Here is a 22,633-nt window from a genome sequence, read left to right on the forward strand (position 1 = left end):
GAATTTATCTTCAGAACACATAAGAGCAATCAAGGACCCAATTGATAATTGTTCTGTGGTCCCTTTGCCTTTGTGATGCCAGTGCAAAGGGTTCACAAAGCAATCAGATGACCTGCTCAGGGAGTACCCCAGGAGCAGTTCAGCGATGAATTCAGGCAAAATTAGCTATTTTACTGGAGTTTTGTGAGGATTTATGTTCTCTTCATCCTTACTTGCAGGTGAAGGAGCCTGGGACATAAAAATAAATCAGTCTGCCCCAAATTACAAAGGAAGTCAGTGATAGAGCTGGAATTAGAACTCTGGAGTTCCTGATTCCCAGTCACGTGTTCAGATCAAATCATGCCTTTATTTATAGTGTATTCTGCATCCATCCCATCTCCCAAGCATTTTGTGAAGCCTTTCTGCTGTTTTTCATTAATACGCTAGCTTTACCACAGCAGTTGTATGGCCAGATCTAAAAAAAGGAATTTATACAACAGAATCTTGTTGAACACTGAGCATTCCGCCTCATTCCTAACTTCTCTCCCTGGTGCTGTTTTACCTGAAGATGCATTTTGTTTGTTAGCTCCATCATTATTCTCTCTTGTGAGTGAGTGAGTGAATGGTAAAACAGTTACCACAGAGTTAATTACTGTGACTTAAACATGTATGAAAACTTTTAGTTGGACATGCAGTTTTTCAGCCACCTGGACACTCCTACCTAATTTTTACATTGCAAAGAAAATTGCTAAGCTGCTTTTCCCCAGGTCTTGGTGTTCCTGGTCATAGCTTACTGTGCTAAGAGAAACTAAGCTCATAACCACTGTACATTTCAGTATAGGTATTTGTATGATGAGTGTTAGTGTGCAACCAGGATTCCAGCACTCTGATACCATGGTGATGACTGCAATATAAAAATTTAGATTGTTTATATATAACCGGGTTAAAAAAGGTTGAAACTTATAACTTGCTTGCATGTCTTTGTCTTTTTCTCTTCTTTAAACATTAAACCTCATTTCATTTCCCCCTGCCCTTTTTTTTAAAAATAAATTCTCTTGTCTCAGGCTAAGAGACAGCAGCGAAAACTTAATTTCCTGATCACCCAGACCGAGTTATATGCCCATTTCATGAGTCGCAAACGAGATATTGGACATGATGGAATACAGGAAGAAATCCTGCGCAAACTGGAAGACAGCTCTACCCAAAGGCAGATTGATATTGGTGGCGGGGTGGTGGTCAACATTACCCAGGAGGATTATGGTAAGGCTAGAAACAATTCCAGCAGGCCATAGGAACCATTGGAGATGATGGTTACTGTATGCAGAGAGTGATACAGACCTAGGGGCTTCTGTGCTTGGAATATTATGTGAAGAAGCCCTTCTGTAAATCATTGGAATTTATCCATGTCTTAATTTGAGGTGGTACTGTAATATGGTTAACTGATGTGTTTTAATGTGGTGATATTTTTTTCAGATAGTAACTACTACAAGGCCCAGGCTCTGAAGAACGCAGAAGACGCTTACCAGATTCACCAGGCTCGGGTGTGTGTTGCTTGGGTGCTTGAGATGGAAGGGGAAGCAGAGTAAATTGAAGAGGCACTAGAACCGGAATTTTCTATAGTGATCTTTCAAGTCACCTATTTTAATTATGGACGCTAAGCTTCTTTTAATTTGATTGTTGCCCTGTTCATTTGTGAATATCTGGGAAACTGGAGGGCAGAGAATTGGATGAAAATGAAGTGTATAATCAAGCTACAGGGACAGCCGTGTTATCCATTGCTTTGAAGGGGACCATATGTGTTGGCATGTGATGGATGAGAGACCTTTTCCCAATGAATTTCTTGTATTAGTTTGCATCCTGTATCTTACCCAAATTTTCCCCTTGTTTAGACCAGGTCATTTGATGAAGATGCAAAGGAGAGTCGGGCAGCTGCTCTACGGGCTGCTAACAAGTCTGGCACTGGCTTCGGAGAGAGCTACAGCCTAGCAAACCCATCTATCCGGGCTGGAGAGGACATTCCACAGCCTACCATTTTCAATGGTAAACTGAAGGGGTACCAGCTGAAAGGCATGAATTGGCTGGCCAACCTGTATGAGCAGGTATGCTAGTCCTTCTTGCAGCCATTTACACTTCCAGGGACAAATTCAATCCTGGTGTAATTCCATGATAGCCAGTGCAGTTATACTAGGAGTACATTTGGCCCCGGTCTCTATTCCAGATCAAAAGATCTTTTTTGAGGTGTAGAAACTCCTCAGTCTCATCCCTCATATATATATATACTGCCTGTCTTTCTGCAGAAGAGAAGAGAATATTGTGTAGCTCCACCAAACAAGTATCCCTGACTTTTTAAAGAACTAATAAGATAAAATTGCATGTGGTATTGGCCTCTAGATTTTTCATTTGCATATTTATGCACCCTCACCAAAACTAGACAGAAAAATGGAGAGTTTATGTACATTGTCGTTCTTTAATGCCTAGCTCAGTCTGTAAACTGGAGACAGCCTTGCATTTGAACGCAAACATGCTTTAAATTAGATTGCAAATTGCAGGCGTGCTGAGGGAAAAAATCAGGTTGGGAAATGGCTGAAGTGGTGGAAGGGAGAGATTACCAGTTCATAGAATCACTGGGGGAAGAAGATGTGGGAGGTTTCCTATGGATTATAAACAGGGCTGCCTGACTTCACTTTGGTCCCTTTGATGGCATGTGTTCTGATAGCCCTACGTGTGTTATGGAAAAGTGAGGTCGAGGTATTTCCATGTGGGTTTTTTTGCAGGGCATCAATGGAATTCTTGCAGATGAAATGGGTCTGGGTAAAACAGTCCAGAGTATCGCTCTGCTAGCACACCTGGCTGAGGTAAGTGGATTCTTTGTGACCTGTGTACCTGGTGGAAGACACATACTTAACGTGATTGAACTGGGTTCTAGTTGATTAATTGAATGCCTTAAGATGGATGCCTGATGGACTATTTCCTTTCAGTGTGCATATCCTTCTAAAGATGCAACTTTAAAAAGAGAATATGCATACTTGGCATCCAGAGATCAACTCCCTTTGATTTAAGCTGAAGTCTTTTATAAAAAGAAAGGATAAAGACCCAGGGAGAGAACATGATGCAGTTTTATCTGTCCATTGATTTGTAAGGCATGAACACATCAGTAGGAGGGCAACTTGAGTTCTGCTTTTTGAAGTCATTAAGCAAGAATTCCTACTTCCCACTGCTCTTTGCAGTAAGGAACATAGTAAATCTGTCTTCTGTGCTTCTCTCTTTTGTGTGGAAGGGAAACTAGCTTCCCAGAGAGGCTGTTCTCCCCATTGTGTTGTGAGTCATGATTCTGGAAGCCCACACTGGACTTTACTCTCCCTTACTCCCTTGTGTAGGCTAGCTCATGATTGGACCCTGTGTCAGTAGGCCTAGAATTCCTTGTTCACCAACATGAATGTGCTGCTATGTGAGGAAGCTCAGGTTTCCATGCCACCTTAGATCTTTTGCTTGCCAAAGTGGCAGATGCATTGAGCCCTGGGTTAGTGGCAGTAGCAATGAGCAAATAGTAATTTTCAGAAAGTGAGAGAGCGGTCACAGTTGAATTTAGTGGTCACACATCCATTGGCTGTTTGCAGAGCAACATTGTGGATTTGAAAGGAGGCCACACTAAATGTTTAATCTGCTGAATCTAGCTGTGCATCACCCTGCTGTGTTGATAGGAAGCTTTATTATGATCTGTATACTTCCCTCTCATGAAGCCCTTGTCCTTAATTTGTCATAATGCTGCATGAAACTGTTCCTGTTTCCCTCCAGTTGATTTGTTTTTTCCTATACCAGAGAGAGAACATCTGGGGACCTTTTTTAATTATTTCACCTGCCTCTACACTCAACAACTGGCATCAGGAGTTTGCCAGATTTGTTCCTAGATTTAAGGTAACAAACATATATTCAGGAGACTATTCCTTTTGGCTTAGAAAACTAACTTCCTCACTCCCTTCAGCTCTTTGTCACATCTGGATGATCTGATCAGCTCGACGTTTGAGAGGATGTGAGGGACATGATTCTGTGATCTTGTCCCTGACCTGCTCTTCTGGAACATTCTGTTGTTCAGAACTTGAGTTCCTATCACTTGAATTCCATTACAGACACTCCCCAGGTTACGCAAAGACCCGAGTTACACAAATCCGCACTTACGGAAAAAGTTCTGTAAACTAGAAATAGGAGTTGGTTGGGGTGGTTGGTCCCCCCCCCCCCCCGCCCCTCCCCCGTAATGGTCAGGTATACGTTTCTGACTTACAAAAAATTTGAGTTACACAAGGCATTCTGGAACGGAACAATTGCGTAAGTTGGGGAGCCTCTGTGTTTTCATTTTGGGGCAGATGTTTCTAAAAAAGCACCTTACCAGCAAAGCATTTAGATTCTGCAGTGACATATCCATGGAGATGACACAGTTATGATTGTGCCACAATGCCAGGCAAGAGAGTGATTTCTGAATCTTCTGCATTGTCTGTAGGATTAGTGGTTTGTTGTGGGTTGTTCAAAATCCGTGTCTGAGTGACAGATGGTTGTGAACTGAAACAGCTCTAAAAATTTAGAGGGAGGCAAAACTTCAGCATCGTTAAGCGAAAATAAATAAAAATTATTCAATAAACAAGGAGAGTAATGAAGCACAAATAGCTGCATATATTAAGATAAAATAAACACGTTCTTTAAACATATTGGAGGATGAAAAATATGAGAAATAAGGAACTGCCGCAAAATAAACTATTAACAGTATATTCATGGAGAATATTTGAGTCTTGCAAAAGATAAATTGGAGGAAAATGAGATTACTGATGAAGCCAAATGAGCGATCAGCATTATCCAAAAGAGCCATCATAGTGTGAATGATGGGAAATATTTAGTGTGTATATATATAGAGAGAGAGAGCTGCAAAGAGATTCAGTAGACGCATTAAAGAGCCACAGTCGGAGTATCACTGAGTGTTAAGGAAGTATGTGAATAAAACAGATGGACAAAGCACCCAGGTAGGTATGAGTTACAGCTACAGGCAATAGAAGATTATAGATCAAATATCTGAGTCATCATCAAATATTTTTAAGTAACCAGTATCTCCAGTAGCAAGAGGCTTATTAGAAAACTATAAATGTAAGTGCAGTTCTTTATAAAAAAAAATAGGATAAAGAATAAAATGCAAGGTGTTTAGGAGTAAAGTGGTGCACCTGAGAACAAATACTTCCAAATTTAATAGTCTGAATGCCTAGTGTTAATTAATATTGTAAAGGAGGGATCTGGGAGTATTATTTGAACTACTATTTAAATTGTTGGCCCAGTGTGCAGCAGTGCTAAAAATTGTTGGCTTATATTGAGTAGCTTTTTATGCAAATCACTGATTAGGCCACATTTGCAGTATCATGTTCAGTGTGGGTCATCCTATTTGAAGAAAGACACTGCTAAAATGGAGAGTACACCATATAAGGCAGCTAAGGTGATAAAAGAAATTGAGATTCGTGTATGTGAAAAGTGTAATAAGATTATTTAGTTTTAGTCATCTCCTGGTCAATTTTTCTGAAGTAGTTAAATTAGCCAAGGGTGGTGATTCTTGAGGTGATTGGACACTTGGGTTCAAACGAAGAGGGAAAATACTAGAAGAATTAAGAATTTACAAAGAGAGTGGACAGTTGGAAAGGACATCCAGCTGAGGCTAAAGACAAGTAATTTTGATGTATTTCACTGATGTCTGAATGTGGCATATAGGTAAAGAGGTATGGATCAGTTTTATATGTGGGAAAAACCGGCTTCTTTTTCTGGCATTGTAGAAGTAATTTTAAATTGACTATTTTTGTCTTTAGATTGGCTGGGGTTTTTTTGTTTTTGTTTTTTTTTTTAAGATGCCATTTTCCTCATCCCTGGAACAAAACAATTTTTTAAAAAGTTAGTTTTTAAAATGTTCATAATTTTTAAAAGTTGTAAAATATACACAATAAAAATCATAAAACTTTTCCAGCCACAAAGAGTTCATGATCTGCTTCTGATCATACATAACTATGTAGTTAATATGCCTACATTGAAACATAGGTGCTGAATTCCTTCAGGGCTATGGTATAATTCCTAAAATAAAATGCAGATCTAGTTCTGTTTAATCTGACATCTGCGATCTTTTTTCAAAATGGCAGAAAGAACATTCAGCATTTAACTTAGTTAAATGCCAACCACAGGGACTTCTGTGAGAGCTGTAGAAACTAGGGATCATCACACAGGGGCCAGGAAGCTGTTTAGGCAGAGTTGTGTATGTGGTTTTGTTTGTTTTCTTCTGTGCCTCAGAAACCAGTATCCTTTTATGCTCAATACCAATTCTGTGCAGTTCCCATATCGGACAACAGATGGCAGTAACTAGTTACTCTGAATTGCTGTGGAGCTAACTGCTGAGCTCAGATCTCCCTACATGGGAAATGGCTCAGCAGGATTCTGAGTTCTAAAAGAATTAATAGAATTCTGAGGCTGTTGTGCTTGCTATTTTATTTCTTCCTTGAGGCAGTCCGGTAGGCATTACTTTACTTTTAGCCCATAGTAAAATATTGAGGCATAGCTTTGAAGCACAACAATAATTGTGCCAGTGAAGAGGGGAATTAAATACTAAGGGAACCGCTGATCATTCAGGGATGTCCAAGAGTAAGTTGCTAAATTGGCTAACAGCCATGGGCAAACTTCTTTCTACAGTGAACTGAAAGAATATCAGTATTATTTTCTTGAAAGGTCTGACTGGAAAAGGCCACAGCTGCTTTGGGGCTATTAAGGGATTCTCTTAGCAGTTTCTCCTTGAGGAACTAAGCTGCTTGAGGCTTTTGTTTGGAAGATTCTGTTCCTTCAGTATATTTAAATGCTTTCATGTTTCCTCTGGGTTAAGAAAGACCTTCTTTGGTGATTTCCCTTTGGTTGATTTGGTGGTGGGGTGTGCCACTCTCTGAGGTTTATTTTGCTTTACTATGGAGAACATGACATTTACAGTTTTAATTCAGGTATATCAATATTTGAAAATAACTTTTGTACTTTTGACTTGTTCTAGGTGCTACCATATTGGGGAAATCCCCATGACAGAAAAGTGATCAGGAAATTCTGGAGTCAGGTAACGTCAGTGTCCCTGTCCTTTTACTCTCACTTTTGTTTTTACAGAGTAAAACAGAAACTGCTGATATGTTCTACAAAGCAAAAGAATGAGTAAACATAGAGTTCTATCTTCTTCATCCCCGTCTGCTTCACCTTTTTTTTATTTATATAAATAAAGTGAAAGGACTGCCCTGTTCTGGGTAACGATGTAGGGTGTAACAATGTAGGGCGTACTAGAATTCAGTCAAAGCTACTGCATTCTGCAAATAAAGCAGAGGACTTCAGTGTCTGGCATTACTGATGGTGCTTTAATAACCCAACTCATTTTTTAAAAAAAATACCAAATTAGGAAAAGGAAAGTATAATGGTGATAGAAGATTATTGAATGGAAGTATGAGACCCCAGTACAGATGAACAAACTCTTCATTCCAATGTGTTTACATGATCCAGATATGTGTCTTTCATTTTGTGGTTATAGAAGACGTTGTACACTCAGGATGCACCTTTCCATGTGGTGATCACTAGTTATCAGCTGGTGGTCCAGGATGTGAAGTATTTCCAGCGAGTGAAGTGGCAGTATATGGTCCTGGATGAGGCACAGGCACTCAAGAGTAGCTCCAGGTAATACTTGTAGCAGAAACAAAATCCTCTCTCGCCCAGGAATCTTTTGAGTTGGTAGAGAAGAGAGAGTTGGGAAAACACCAGGAATACATAAGTTGATGAGTTAAAATTTGAAAGAAAGGTTAAATTGCCTCAGGAACTGGCAGAAAAGTAAAGAATCCTTATGACATTGCATTCTATTACGCACATGTTTTTAAGGCACCCAGCAGGGAACCTCAGTTTCTCCCTTCCCCCTCTCAAGGTCCCATTACAACAGTCATTTTGGCTGAAGAAGGATTAACAAGTTCTAATGTCACCTAGGAGGAGAGCAAGGCTCTCTTCTTTCCCTTCCCAAAAGGAATAAAGATCAAGTTAGTGCTGAACACTGCTATGTGCAAAAATTAAACAAGTAGGCTGCTACCCCAGTTGACGTAACTGCATACCTTTGGGGAACTTAGTATTCACATCCTTGAACTTACTGTATGTGACGTTTTTGATGGAAGGAAGTTACCATTTATAAGTAAAAGCTACCTTTCGAAGTACCTGACTGTACTGAGCGAGGTGTTTATATGGCTCCATCTCCATGGATTTGAATGGCTTGGTATTTGGTCATATGTACCAAACATGCAAAGTGTAATTACAAAGTAACTGTAGGATAGGAGTGAGGGTGGAGAGGGGGTTGTGGCAAAAAAATGGTGTGAAATATTTGTAACAGTCCTCCACCTCAGCTCCCAGCAAAGACATTCTTAGATACTGAGTGGTCTGTGTTCATTAACAGCCATATAATGCTAACATATCCGTTAAATACAGCATTATTTATTTGTATTGTAGTAGCACCTAAGGGTCCCAATCAGGAATCAGGGCCTCATAAAACCTGCAGATTGCAGTATAGCCCAGCAACCCTATCCAGGCTTCCTTATTATAAGGTTGATGCCCATGGTGGTTCCTGTCTGTTCTCAGCTCCTGTGTATTGTTTGTTTATTTAGTAAGGTGCTGTCTGTCTGTCTTTTCTTCAATTGCTTTTTCCTAACTTTTTCTCCAAAAATTGCTACTCATATTCTTCGGTGTTTCTTTTCTAAATGTGTGACAGCCCCAGAGCCAGGCTTATGCACATTCGTGAGCTAGCCTCTTCAGGAATTTCCCATTCTAAGAGAGCTATAACATACAATTCAACTCCCCTTACATAATGGCCTGTAAATTTAACTTTGTAACTGTGCAAAAAGTGTATGTCACCATTTACTTGGGGTACCTATTTGCTATCTTGAGGGGATGAATACTCTAGTGACTGGCCTTTACTGATAGCCAAACACTGAGGTGTTACAAAGTAAATAAAAATACACCTGTTGTGTGTAAGATAAACAGTGCTAATCTCTTTATGACCTCCCATAAGAACCAAATCTCCCAATGGGGCAAAGGGAGAGTATTTATACTCTTGTCAATGTTACCCAGTGCCTTCTTAAAGAAAATCATGCCAGGAATGGGTCTGAAAAATGGTTGGTCCTAAAATGTAAATTTAATTGCTCTCCTTTCTTACTGTTTTTACTGTGGTTCATTTTTTAAAACATTTTTGTTGGTCAGTGTCCGCTGGAAAATCCTACTACAATTCCAATGCCGAAATCGACTTTTGTTGACTGGGACCCCCATCCAGAACACCATGGCTGAGGTAAGCAGGAGGCCAGCAAGAGCTGATTTTTGTTCTAAAGGTTTCAGAGTAACAGCCGTGTTAGTCTGTATTCGCAAAAAGAAAAGGAGTACTTGTGGCACCTTTGAGACTAACCAATTTATTTGAGCATAAGCTTTCGTGAGCTACAGAAAAGTTTATGCTCAAATAAATTGGTTAGTCTCTAAGGTGCCACAAGTACTCTTTTCTTTTTGTTCAAAAGAGTAATTTATCCAAAGACATAAAAAATAGTGAGAGAATTGTAGTACTCCTATATGCTTATGTGTATACTTGGGGGTTTTTCTCCATACCATGCTGTGAGCAATAACTGAGATCAGATTCAAAAGGAATAATGTGGCCATATCCTACTCATTAGGGAAGAAGTACGATTGAAGGTTGCTGATACTCAGTCATCCCTAAATCATGGGATGAGGAAAATATTACTTCTGTGCCATTTTCTTCAGCATGGTGAAGTTATTGCTCTTTACTTGGAACCATGCCCTGACATTGGTTTGAAAAGTTGCACGTATCTGGCTTCTGTCCATTGTGAAAGGAAGATGAGACCACCACTAATTTAGTCTGCTGAGCTTGGCAGAACACACTGTCATTTGGTGTGACTTGGCCCATAATGCTCTGCAATAGGTTGAGATTCATGATCATCCTGTCTAGAATGGGGATGGCTTTCACTGATTCACTGCCTCTTTGCCGCTCCTTTATAGCTGTGGGCTTTGCTGCACTTTATCATGCCAACACTGTTTGATTCCCATGAGGAGTTCAACGAATGGTTTTCTAAGGACATAGAGAGCCATGCAGAGAACAAATCTGCCATCGATGAGAGTAAGTACTAATCACAGTAGGCCTCAGTTTCCAATTTGCCTGCTCTAGCTGCCTATGGGTTCACCTCAACTCTAACGGTTGCATATGTGGAATCTGCCGTTCCAATACAGAGAGGCAAGTGAAGTGGCTCTGATTGTCATTTGGGCTGGGAATTCTGCAGTACAGATGTTGTTGTCAGAGACAGAGACATCTTGCTTCTTATATGGAAAGAAAAGCTACTCACAGGGTGAATCAGATTTGCCTCATATTTGCTGCCTCCATTTCCTCCCCTATTCTAAATGAATGAGGAATGATATTTAAAATATTGTACACTTATACAGCTTTTATCATGAAGGACTCCTACGTGTTTTGTAGGCCGTGTATGGTATGGAGATTGTACCACTGACCACTGAATAGCAGCCACCTTTTTAGTGGAAAGACAACTATTCTATTTCAGTAACACTACACAAGAGGTTTTAGGTGAAGTGAAGCCTAAAATACCACAAACTGGGGGGAATTTAGGTAGGCAGACTATAACTGCATGCTTTTGAATTGGGCCAGAATATCAGAGTTAAACCCTTACTTTTATGAAAAGTGCCATGAGTTCTTTAATTATCAGTGGAGGGTCTGAACTTCAGTTTTACTTCTCATCCAAAAGACTGCACATCTGCAATGGCACAGTGCCCTTTAGCACTGTGTTGGTTCAAGTCTGACTCTGGGAGAAATTTGCCAACTGTTAGTGATGACTAGCTTTATATCCTAATAGTATTGAACGAGCTGCATGATCAAGTATGGTCTTTACCTTTTAATAGAAATTAGATGATAATTGTACGTCCACAGAGTTCTGCTCATCGGATTGTAATACATACTATGCTATAGAAATGCATTGCCTGAGGGAGAGATTTAGGGATTCATGGAGTTATCAGCCTGTCTCAATGTGCTTATAAAAGAACCAATTTCAGTGCAGACAGATCAATCCTGTGACATGCCTGAAGGGAACTGGGTGAGCAAGAAGGGTTTGAGAAACAACTGGACATGATATAGTTTCTGGCCATTGGGGCAGTAATCATGTTTTCTCCCTGGCATTTCAGACCAGCTGTCCCGCTTGCACATGATCCTGAAGCCTTTCATGTTGAGAAGAATCAAGAAGGATGTGGAAAATGAGCTGTCAGACAAGGTGCGAAATAAAATAATTTGGAAAGCAAGCTCTGCATCTGGCTTACTTTCAGTGCTTCCCTTCTCAGGTTTTTAGTTCATATGTGGATCTGTTTATCTACAGCTGACTGAAAGATCAGAAAAAATCACCCATTCACATCCCTTTCACTTTTGCTAGCACATTCCTATTAGATCACACCTGTATTTAACTGGAGAACTTACAAGAGCCCATTAATGACCTCCTCATCTACAAGTAAAACCATTAATCCAAAGATTGTAAACAAACGATCCTTAAACCCGAGTAAGCTAATGGAAAAGTCAGTACATGAACTGAAGGGGACTAATACAGCATTGAAATATCTAGAAGAAACAAGAGCCCACAGAGCACTAAAGGCAAGATCCTCTCAACGATATGAGAATTACCTAGTGTCTTTAAAAAGAATAAAATAAATACATGTTGACTATTCCTTGTTTTTAATGCTCTGTAATTTTCCTTCCTCATTGCCTGGTCTCCCCACCACCTCTTTATCTTCCTTTAAAAATGCTCCTAAGTAAAACTGCAGTGATTTGATATACCTTAGAGCAGAGGTTCTCAAAATTGTCCATAGTGTCGACCACATATACATACAGAGATTGTCTTATGGATGCCAACCCACCATTCCAAATTATATAATATCACTGTGGTAATTATAGCAATTGACTATAAAGAAAATGGGGTTCACTCACTGTTGAGGTGCCTCATTGTGGCCACGTCTGGGGATTAGCTCCATTCATATCTGATGCCCTCCTTCCAACAGTTGTTCACACCGTGTCCCCCCTCACTCTCCAGGACTTGCGATGCTCCTCCTTTGTGGGTTGGTCCTCCAGCCAGGTTACTGTATAGCCCTCCCCTTCTGGGGTATCAGAGTGCTGCTGGCTCAGCTGTCCGCATGCCATTCCAGACAATTTTCCGGTCCAAGGTCCCATGCCCTTTCTCCATGCCTGCTCACTACTCCAGGTTCCAGCCCGAGCACCCTGTGTCCAGTAACTACTGTTTGCTTGCTCACAGGATCTGTTGCTATTTCCCTGGACTCCTTCCTACTTCTCTTTTCTGTCTTCTGCCATCGCAGTTTACCAGCCCAAACTGCCTCCCCCAGGGCATAACTGTAAACTACTTCCATCAATCCAAACTCTGTAGCCCCAGACAAACCTTCTTTCACCTAAGGAGTGACTGCAGACTACTTCCCCTACAGCCCCCTTCTGTTCTCCGCTTCATCCCTTTATGCAGCCTCAGCCTGCTCCTTCCCAGCAGAATGTCATCAATTAGCCTTTATCAGTCTCTTGCTTTCTTCCAGGTGCAGCCTAAATGGTTCATTGTCCTATTTTAACCTGCTCTGCCTTGTGTGGGGTGAACACCCCATCACAGGGAATTATTAGATATTGTCTCTAGTTTCTTTTAATGCAGTTTAGTATCTGAAAATAAGTCAGCGCTGTATATGAACAGCTAGTCCATTTAAAAAAACAAACCAACTGTCGATATGGTGCACTCTTAAACAGAAACTAGTGTCCACACATAGCCTTGCACCAAAATAACAAAAGGTGTTAGTTACAATTGATTTAGTTATTTTGGTGCAAGTTTGTGTATAGACCAACTTTTAGGTCTTGTCTATACCTGAAATGTTGCAGCTGTGCCACTGTAACGTTTCAAATATAGGCACTACTTATCCCGATTGGAGGGGTTCTCCCATTGGTGTAGGTAATCCACCTCCCTGAGAGACGATAGCTAGGTCAACAGAAGAATTCTTCCATCAACCTAGCGCTGTCTATGTTGGGTGTTAGGTAGGCTTAACTACGTTTTTTGGGAGTGTGGCTTTTTCACACCCATGAGCGATGTGGCTGGTTCACCCTTTCATAGTGTAGGCCAAGCCTTGGTTTAGTAAGGGACTAATCCTGGTCCCAGTTCACATCCAGAGTAACTAGGCTGTGTGTTAAGGAGTTTGGCACAGAAGGGAATCATCTCCCCCATCCCATGGAGTACAGTGGAGCCACTACAGAGCTACAGTATTCTCCAGCATTCATACGCCCTCCTTTTACTAAGTAGAATTGGTAGGTGGAGCCGTGTAGGGCCTGGATCCATGGGTCCCATTCCTTCTCCTCTGTGATGTTTCTCACTTCCTCAGAATGTTCTCCATGGTCAGAGCCAGGGGAGCGACAGGGGCTTGCTGGAGACGTTGATGAAGCAGACAAGGGCTTACGGGATGATTCTTTGCTCTGACAGTGCCTTTTCCATACTGAACACCACCCCATATATGGTAATATGGGATGGCCAGGATGATCATGATGACTGGCACCTGATTTGTGACCCCTGGGTTGAGAACAGCTGCTTGGTGACATGACTTTACCATAGTATGGGTCCTGGGCCACAGTTTCAAAGGTGCCTAAAGATGCAGGTAGGCACATAGCAGGATATTCAAACGCACCTAAAATCAATGGGAGTTACGTGCCTAGGCACCATTAAAAATCCACAAGGTGCCTATTTGCATCTTTAGGTGCCTTAAATACCTTTGTGCTTTTTCTATGATATGATCCTACAAGGCCTATATATACTGAATCTTGATCTGGTATTTCTCTGTTTAGGGACAGAATAGGACTATAATCCCATTACTGTTTTGCAGATTGAGATTCTCATGTACTGCCAGCAGACCACCAGGCAGAAACTGCTGTACCAAGCTCTAAAGAACAAAATCTCTATTGATGACCTGCTGCAGTCCTCCATGGGCACTACCCAGCAAGCACAGAACACCACTAGTAGCCTCATGAATCTAGTCATGCAGTTCAGGAAGGTAAGGTCAGCAAAAAATGTATAATCATCAGCCATCTTGGAAACACCATAGCAAAAAAATACTTCCTAATCCGGGCTGGTCGATTGCATGCAGCCCTCAGTTATGCCCCGACGCAGTGTAACTTGAGACCAGCAGTTCTAATACATACAATAAAGCAGAGTCCCTGCCATACAGTGCATGTGTCTGCTAATTGGGTCCCCATTCAACACTGAGGAAATCATTCACTTGGGGAAGAAGAGGCAATAGCAGTAACGTGGTCAGGAAATAAAATTATCTGGTATCTAAACTAAGATGGACGCTCTGTCAAATAGTTGTTGTTGTGTGCTCACCGGTTCCATGGTTTGAGCGAGCAATTTTTCTAAACATTGGGCTGGAAAATGCTGCATATGATTAGATTTCTATTTTTTTTCCCCCACCCAAGTAGCTGACATCCTCCTTTTCTTACCCAGGTGTGTAATCACCCAGAGCTGTTTGAACGACAAGAAACTTGGTCTCCATTTCACATCTCCCTAAAGCCATACCAGATTTCAAAGTTCATCTACCGTCATGGACAGATCAGGGTCTTTAATCACTCGCGGGACAGGCAAGCCAATTCAACCTTCCCTTCAACTTCTTCAGCATCTTTGATTTCGTCTCTTAAAATATTGGCTCTCCCTCTTTTGTGCTGTTGTGATTCTGCAAGGGTTTTATGGGGCTCGTCAGTCAGTCTCCCAAAATTTTGATTTTAGACAAAACGGAGCTGGTAAAGCTTTTAGCCAGAGACTGAAATAGTCAGTAGCCTACACAACATTGCAGTTTTACTGATAGGGCTGGATTGAGTTGTATATCGTTTTCTCTCACTCTCTTGCTGGGGGGATACGTGCATGAATGGATATGTAGCATTGTTTAAGTGGGTATTTGTATTCTAAATTATGTGTTAGCATGTTCCTTTGTGTTATGGCACATCTCTGCATTTTGTGCACTGTTATTTTGAGGCGGTGTTGTAAGGTCTACCTTTGTTTTTTTTCTTGTTCTCCAGTTACCTTCAAAACTCCCCTTGTTGGCCTACCCTCCTTGCTGAGGAGGGCTAATTGCAGCTCCCTCTGGAGCCATTTAATGCCTTTAGAGAGATGTATGAGTGAGCTGTCACTAAAGACTAGTGTGAGACGGTTCTTCCCTAACATGGGTCCACAGCACTCTGTCCCTACTGGCTTGTCGCTCACCTGCTTCTTGTGGCACCTGCTACTAGATGACAAGTGAAACTGTTGAAGTACTTTACAGTGTTTTTATAATGTTATTCAGACTTAACTGTAGCTTTGTAAATGACTTCAGAGTTATGGTGGATAATCAGCCAAACATGAGCTCCCAGTGTGATGCTGTGACCAATAGGGTTGACGCAATCCGTGGATGCATAAACAAGGAAATCTCAAGTAGGAATAGAAAAGTTATATTATCTCTGCATTTGGCACTGGTGTTGCCTCTGCTGGAATAGTGTGTCCAGTTCTGGTGCCCACACATCAAGAAGAATGTTGATACATTGAAGAGAGCTCAAAGAAGAGCCGTGAGAATGATCAAAGGAGTGGAAAACATACCTTATAGTGATAGTCAGTTTAACAAAGAGAAGGCTAAGGGGTGACTTAATCACAGTTCATAAGTACCTATGTGGGGAACAAATACTTGATAAAAAGCTCTTCAGTCGAACAAAGGTATAACCAGAACTGATGGCTGGAAGCTGAAGCTAGACAGATTCATAGATATAAGGTGTACGTTTTTAACAATGAAGATAATTAATCTTTGGAACAATTTAACAAGGGTTGTGGTGGATTCTCCATCACAGGCAATTTTAAAATCAAGATTGGATGTTTTTCTAAAATATGTGCTTTAGTTCAAACAGGAAATATTTCAAGGAAGTTATATGGCCTGTGTTTTACAGGACGTCAGCCTAGATGATCAGTTATCCCTTCTGGTCTTGTAATGTGTATGAATCTATAAATTCTGATTAACCCCATTCCCTGAGGTTTTTAAATAAAGCTAGCCAAGTGGTGGCTTCCCTGTTTTCTTTCATTTTATTTAGCTGTTACACATCCAATATTCAGTGTTCTCTCATAGCAGAGCCATAGTCATCAAATAATCCTTTAACTGAACAAGCAGAACAGTGCTGGTCTATACTACAAACTTATGTCTGTATAACTGCGTCACTCAGGGGTGTGGAAAATCCAAACCCCTGAGCAACGTAGTTATTTTGATCTAACCCCCAGTGTACACAGCACTATGTCATTGGGAGAAGTTCTCCTGTCGACATAACTACAGTTTCTTGGGGAGGTGGGGTACTTACGCCAACAGGAGACCCGTCAGCACGTAGGTAGTGTCTTCACTAAGCACTACAGCCATGGAGCTGCACCTCTGTAGTGCTGTAAGTGTAGACAAGCCCTCAGGAAAAGTAAGACAAAGCAATTTATACTCTCTCCTTTTTCTGCTGATGATGTGTAATGGAATTAAGCTTCAGTAGAATACTGGAGGAACCTGGTTTCCCTTGAGTGGCTTTTCATATGTAAGGAAGCTGTCAGTGTTGATTAAGTGTAACATGATAAGTTGTGAGCATCTTCCAGTGCCTTGACAGCTAGTAATAGCTTACACCAGATGGAAGAGAGCTGTTCGAGTGCGGTCTGCTGGTTGCTCTGTTTATGGCAACGCCTGCTTAATCTTTATCTTATTCAATCATGAGAAATGCGCAGAGCAGTGTATCGCATAAACCATTATTTTATAGTAAAGAATAGGATCAGCACTCTTTCCCAATATGAAAAGCAATCCAGAAATGATGTTCTGACTCATGGTTAAATTAAGTAAAATACATTGTGGCTGCTGCTTTTCATTAATTAATTATCATGCAATACTGGAAAACCAGAGGATCAGGTTTCTTAACATGAAGAACCAAATTCTGTAAACTCCTCGACAGCAAGAGGCGAGTGAAACTGTGATACTGTAACTGAAAGTCATTCTGTAATTTGGGGTCAGAGCTTAGTACTTCTGACTTCTTGACTGAATGTGAACTAAATTACCACTTTCTTATTTTTTATTTTGTTCTGTTCATTTTCAGGTGGTTACGGGTTTTACTTTCGCCATTCGCTCCGGACCACATCCAGCAGTCTCTTTTCCATAGGAAGGGTAGGTTTACTTCCCTGGGGAAGCAGTTAAGGTGGCTAGCACACTGCAGTATGATGATGCAAGCTGTCTTGTTTGGAGGGAGAATTGGTGTAGATTAACTTCTCCCTAGGACTATAGATTCTGTGCCTCTCTGGTCACAATTCATTAGAACCTTTCAACCTTAACACTTGACATGAAGTCAACAAGCTTATTTCACAAAAAGAAAAGGAGTACTTGTGGCACCTTAGAGACTAACAAATTTATTTGAGCATAAGCTTTGATGAAGTGAGCTGTAGCTCACGAAAGCTTATTAGTGACCAGTTGAACAGAAAACTAAACAAGCTTTGTACATTTGATGTAGTATTCCATTTAAAATTGCTATTACTAACTGTGCTAGTAAGAGAGAACCTGGTAATTAACTTGCCGAAAGAGAGGGTAGATTTTGGAAGAGGAGCAGGAACACACTTAAGGCTCTATTCCTGCATCAAAATCTGTTAGTATGGACCCCTTAATCTGTGTGGCTTTCCATTGAAGTCAGAAGGACTTTGCGCAGCCACAGGGATGTGGGATTCATGGGTGATCGGGTGCTGTCTGTACAGCTCTTTTGCATATCCCGTTGGCTGCTCTGTATCTGTTAATTAGTTTTGGCTTGATAAATCTTCAGGGAGATAGATTTTTGCATTAACTGAATAGAAAAATGTAATGATGGTGGAGAGTTAAATATGGTAAGAATATGAAACTAAATGAGTGTACCCCTTCCTACATCTTTAATATTCCTCCTCTTGTCTGGCCCAGAAGCAGTGACTTGAATTCAGGGAATAGCAATTAAGGTGAAACCTTTAGCATCCTCTAAAGCAGAAGTTCTCAAACTGGGTGATGGGCCCCCCAGGGTTGGGGGTGCGGAATGTATTCTGGGGGCATGACAAGGGGAATTATTGCACACATTGTACCCATAGCAATGAATAACTAGCAAAGTTGATTCCTACAGATATATAAGGGCCTCAGATGGTGCTGTGCATTTTGACTGATTTGTTAAGCTTGCATAGCATTATACAAAGTTGTCGCCATCTGTCCATTAATCTGTTTGCTATGACAAGATGTGCAAATTTAATTGTAAGTATGGACCACAATCACAGTTTTGCTTTTGCTTTTATTACAATGGATCGTTGGCTCATTCGTGCAACAAGAAAAATAAACACTTCAAGTGAAAAACAAGCCAAAACTGACTCAAGTGAAGCACCACCATCACATATGTCCACATATGTACTTGTGTGGTGGGAGGGGGGGGATGTAAACTACTACAAACACAAAGAAGGGGAGCCCGATCAAATAAGTTTGAGAACCACTGCTCTACAGAGATAGGTAACAGTGAGAGTTCCTGTATCATTTCACATTCTTTTTGTAATAAGGCATTTGGATGTCTAGAACCTTGGGATCAGAAATCACCCGGACTGGTCATGTGTGCTGATTGTCTCCTGTATGTGGACTGCAACAGGTGTCAGCCTTAACTTTGACATTTTTGTGATCTTAGGTGCCAAGGAAGAAAGTTGTTTTTCTTTCCTCCGATTTATTGATATGTCTCCAGCAGAAATGGCAAACCTCATGAATCAGGGACATTTAGCCAGGTGAGGAAAGTAATTCTATTCATTTAATTTTATAAAGAAACTTAGAGGAAAAATATGTGCAGTTTAATCAGTATTTCTGTAATAAACTTGCATATTCTTGGGCTATGATGAGCTATCATTTATTATTAATTTGTATTATAGTAGTGTCTAGAGGCATCAACCGAGATAAGAGGCCTGTTGTGTTAGGCATTTTGTGAACACACAGTGAGAAAGACAGTCTGTACCCCAAAGAGTTTACGCTCTAAATAGACAAGACAGGCAAAGGGCGTGAAGGAAAAGATTTGCCCATGGTGTCACAGCAGGGCAGTGGCAGAGCCAAGGCAAGAATAAAATCCAGACTTCCATAGACCACACTACTTCTCTGTTTTTATTAATTTTTTTTCTTCTCTCTTTGTATATTTTAAAATTCGTAGAGAATTACCCTGGGCCATAATATTGGCTATACTTCAACTGAAGTTACTGTTGCCTTCCTTCCAAGTGTGCCAATCACAGCATGGAATGATTCTCCAAGGCACACTTGCAGGTTGATAGACTTTTAACCATGAAGGACTCCATGCTGGATTTGCACTGTGAACTCCACTGTCGTAGACAGCAGGGCTACAGCGGTTTTCTGGCACTGACAGCAGGGCAGTGCAACCCACCAAGGCACCCAGTCAGGGCTGCGAGGAGGATGAGGAGCCCCTAGCCTGGGGTCAGGGGGTACCCTGCAGCTGAGGGATGGCTCCCACATTCCGGGCTGGTGATTGACTGAGCGGGACTGGGAGAGTGGAGCTGCAGAGGGCTCCCTGGGTGGCTGCTGGGCTGGTGACACCTGATCCCTTCAGACACAAGAGATGCTGAGGAAGCTGTGGTCCTGGCAAGGCAGAGCAGAGACCCCATGACCAGGGCCCCAAGAAGGAGGACAAGCCCCTTGCCATTGGGGCTTGAGCCTGCTGGTGAATGATTCCTGCCCAGTGACAGAGCAATTCAGCGCCAGGGTGGCCTCCTTCACATTTGGAGGCTTCTTCTCCTCCTTGCAGTCCTGGCTGGAGGTCTTTTCTCTGCCTGCTAGTACTGCAGCCTTACGTACACCTGTTTCAGCCCTCCAGCAATGCAGGGAGCCCTCTGCAGCCCCACTGTCATGGGAGTGAAAGAGCTGGGCTGCAGAGGGCTTCCTGTGCTGCCACAGGGCCAGTGACATTTGGTCTCTGCAGGTGCATGGTGCCAAGGGGCTGCACTCGTTCCTGCTGTTACTGTTGGATATTTTGGGGTCGATTTCAGTGTGTCAGCTGAAATGGATTTCTACAGACATCTATCAATTTAAATCAAACCCTGCCAAGCCTGCTTAAATTAACACCCTCCTCCATAGTATTATATAAAATGAAAATTCTAAATCTTAAAATTTTGAAGTGAGCATTTTTTGCAAAATGGATTAGTACCATGCTGTTAACTGAAAGAAAATTCAACATAAAATGAGGGCAGTATAATCTAGATATCTTGCTTAGGTAATATGTAAGTGTTCTAGATTTCATGGTTGAGATTATTGGACCAGTCACTTCTGTTCTGTGGTTCAGTAACGTGTTAAGACTTTTTCTTCTGAAGTGACAAAGTTCACATAGATCTTTGTGTAGCTCTGTACATTCTTCTTACCATGCGTATCTATATGTGCAGGTGCTTGTGGAGAAGTCAGAGAAAAGTACTAGTAAAAATGAGAAATAGTTAAATTGGAAATTGGATTGGGGGGGAAAAAAACCCTGTTTCCCCGAAGCCAGATACTGTAAAAATGAAATGTTAAAGGAATAAGACATGCCAACCACAGTCCTGGTGTAGCTATTTCAGCCCCCTCCACAGAGCAGTGAATAAGTGCATTTACTATTGTTTATTTCAGATGGTTAGCTCTTTTCCTGTCTCTGAAAGCCTCCTACAGGCTCCATCACTTGCGCTCCTGGACAGATCCAGAAGGGGAGCACCCACAGAGGACTCAATGTCTGGGGAATAAAGATTTCTTGCTGGGAGTCAATTTTCCATTCTCTCTTCCCAACCTGCACAGCTGCACTTTTCTGCAGGTAAGGAAAATTTCCAAAGACATGCAGATCCTCCATTCAGTAAATACTAGCAGGCTGTAGTGAAGGGGAAACAGGGAGAACCCTTCCATCCTTCTAAAACACATGGAAGGATTGACATGGAAATAAGCTTCCTTTTATGATGGGTGCAGTATGACAGTTAATTATAGACCACTCCCTAAGGAAAGTTAAGATCAGTAAAGTGGACTTTAGTCTTTCAACGTATTTTTATATACCATACGTAGTGTATTAAGAAAATTAAATAAACATATCTGCATCAGAGTGCAGATTAGCTGACTTTTAGTGCCCAGTGCGAGGCTCATCTCTTCAACCAAGTTTCAGCTTGATCTTTGATCTTGGGTAAAGTCTTTGGAAAGTTTTCCCCTTAGTGATGGCTGAATGGGGGGGAAGGGTAAAGAGAGGTTCCTGCAGCCAGTGCAGGCCTCACAGTTGATGTTTCCTTTTTAAATTATGTAATGTACCCAGGCAATGGGAGCATAATAAATAAATACCCACATTTTAGTAACCCTTTTGTATGCTATACTCAGCCATTGACCAGAGGGTAACTTTTTTGCACTCAACAACAAAAATGGCGGTTGAAGAAAATCAGAGTGTTTGTGCTTGGGGCAGGGTGTCAGAGGGAGACTTGAGGGAAAAGAAACAGCACAACCTTGCCTGGTGGGGAGTGCATTGCTGTTCCTCAGCTCATGTCTGTTACATATAATATGATGCTGTCGCCAAGCTGTAGACTGAGAATGGCAAACTCTGATGCTATTGTGAGATGCAGGTCACTCGCAGAGAAAAGTGGCCATGCTGCTGATCTGGGGGATTAGGGAACCCTGATATTGCTCTTAAGCTGTATCTCCTACATGTAATGACGTGCTACTTCTAGTACTCACACAGCAGTCCAGGCTGCACCTGAAATGTCTAACGCATAGCGACCACAAGATATATTTATTCTTTTTTCTCGCGTGCTGTGTGGTTAGGATTGTAGTGATATCGTTGGCCTGATTCTGGGGCTGTGTGCTACAGTGTGGTGCAGTATTGGGCAATATAGACTCATCAACAATAGTACAAGTAATCTATGTAGCAGTGCAGATCAGTAATTTGAGCCCATGTACCTGGCACTTGCTTTTGGTTAAATTTCAGATTTTCTGGCCATTTAAATCTGCATTGTACCAAAAACTAGGCTTAACTAGCTACTTGGGGATTATTCAGCACAGGTGAATCCTCATGTGATAAAAGGTCAACATACTGGCCCTATGCCCCTACCCCTTCCCAAGCCTGACACAAGGGTCGTGGCCAGGAAGCTATTACAGCTGCCTGATCCATAGCTGCTGAAACAGCCCTTTGAGACCATAAGCATCTGTCATAAGGTAGAGCAGGTTTAGGGCTGTTCAGTCTTGCACATGGACTAGTACCGGCTCGCCAATCCCATGATTAGGGAAATAGAGAGGTGGTTTAATACCACCTGTGCCACCCGCATCTCCTTCCAGTCTTGTGAGTACAGTTTGGCAAGTGTGAATCTAGCCCTAAATATTTTGTATCTGGACTTTCACTTATTCACTTCCATGTGAATAATTTGGGGGAGTTGGAGTGGCTCATGTCTGAATTTATGGAATGGAATGTGCCTTATTCTGGAATATTGGATGATAATCCCCAAATCTCTTTTGGGTTATGGGAGTAGGTAGGATGGATTTTTTGTGTGAGTGAGGGCAGGAA

General features: G+C 41.5%; 1 protein-coding gene across 2 annotated transcripts in view; it reads left to right on the plus strand.

Annotated features, from left to right (window-relative positions):
- INO80 (INO80 complex ATPase subunit) overlaps positions 1-22,633 on the plus strand; it is a 130,882-nt gene that overhangs the window by 48,621 nt on the left and 59,628 nt on the right. For both annotated transcript variants that reach the window (XM_073348739.2, XM_073348740.2), the window contains 15 exons: positions 1,044-1,239; positions 1,453-1,520; positions 1,869-2,078; positions 2,754-2,834; positions 3,799-3,894; positions 7,028-7,087; positions 7,547-7,689; positions 9,247-9,331; positions 10,048-10,165; positions 11,236-11,321; positions 13,954-14,121; positions 14,571-14,704; positions 17,198-17,265; positions 18,776-18,869; positions 20,737-20,914. In XM_073348739.2, coding sequence (XP_073204840.1) covers positions 1,044-1,239; positions 1,453-1,520; positions 1,869-2,078; positions 2,754-2,834; positions 3,799-3,894; positions 7,028-7,087; positions 7,547-7,689; positions 9,247-9,331; positions 10,048-10,165; positions 11,236-11,321; positions 13,954-14,121; positions 14,571-14,704; positions 17,198-17,265; positions 18,776-18,869; positions 20,737-20,914 — 1,785 coding nt within the window. The remainder of the gene's footprint in view (positions 1-1,043; positions 1,240-1,452; positions 1,521-1,868; positions 2,079-2,753; positions 2,835-3,798; positions 3,895-7,027; positions 7,088-7,546; positions 7,690-9,246; positions 9,332-10,047; positions 10,166-11,235; positions 11,322-13,953; positions 14,122-14,570; positions 14,705-17,197; positions 17,266-18,775; positions 18,870-20,736; positions 20,915-22,633) is intronic.

This window comes from Lepidochelys kempii, chromosome 6, assembly GCF_965140285.1.
Source record: "Lepidochelys kempii isolate rLepKem1 chromosome 6, rLepKem1.hap1, whole genome shotgun sequence".
In the NCBI taxonomy this organism is placed as follows: Eukaryota; Metazoa; Chordata; order Testudines; family Cheloniidae; genus Lepidochelys; species Lepidochelys kempii.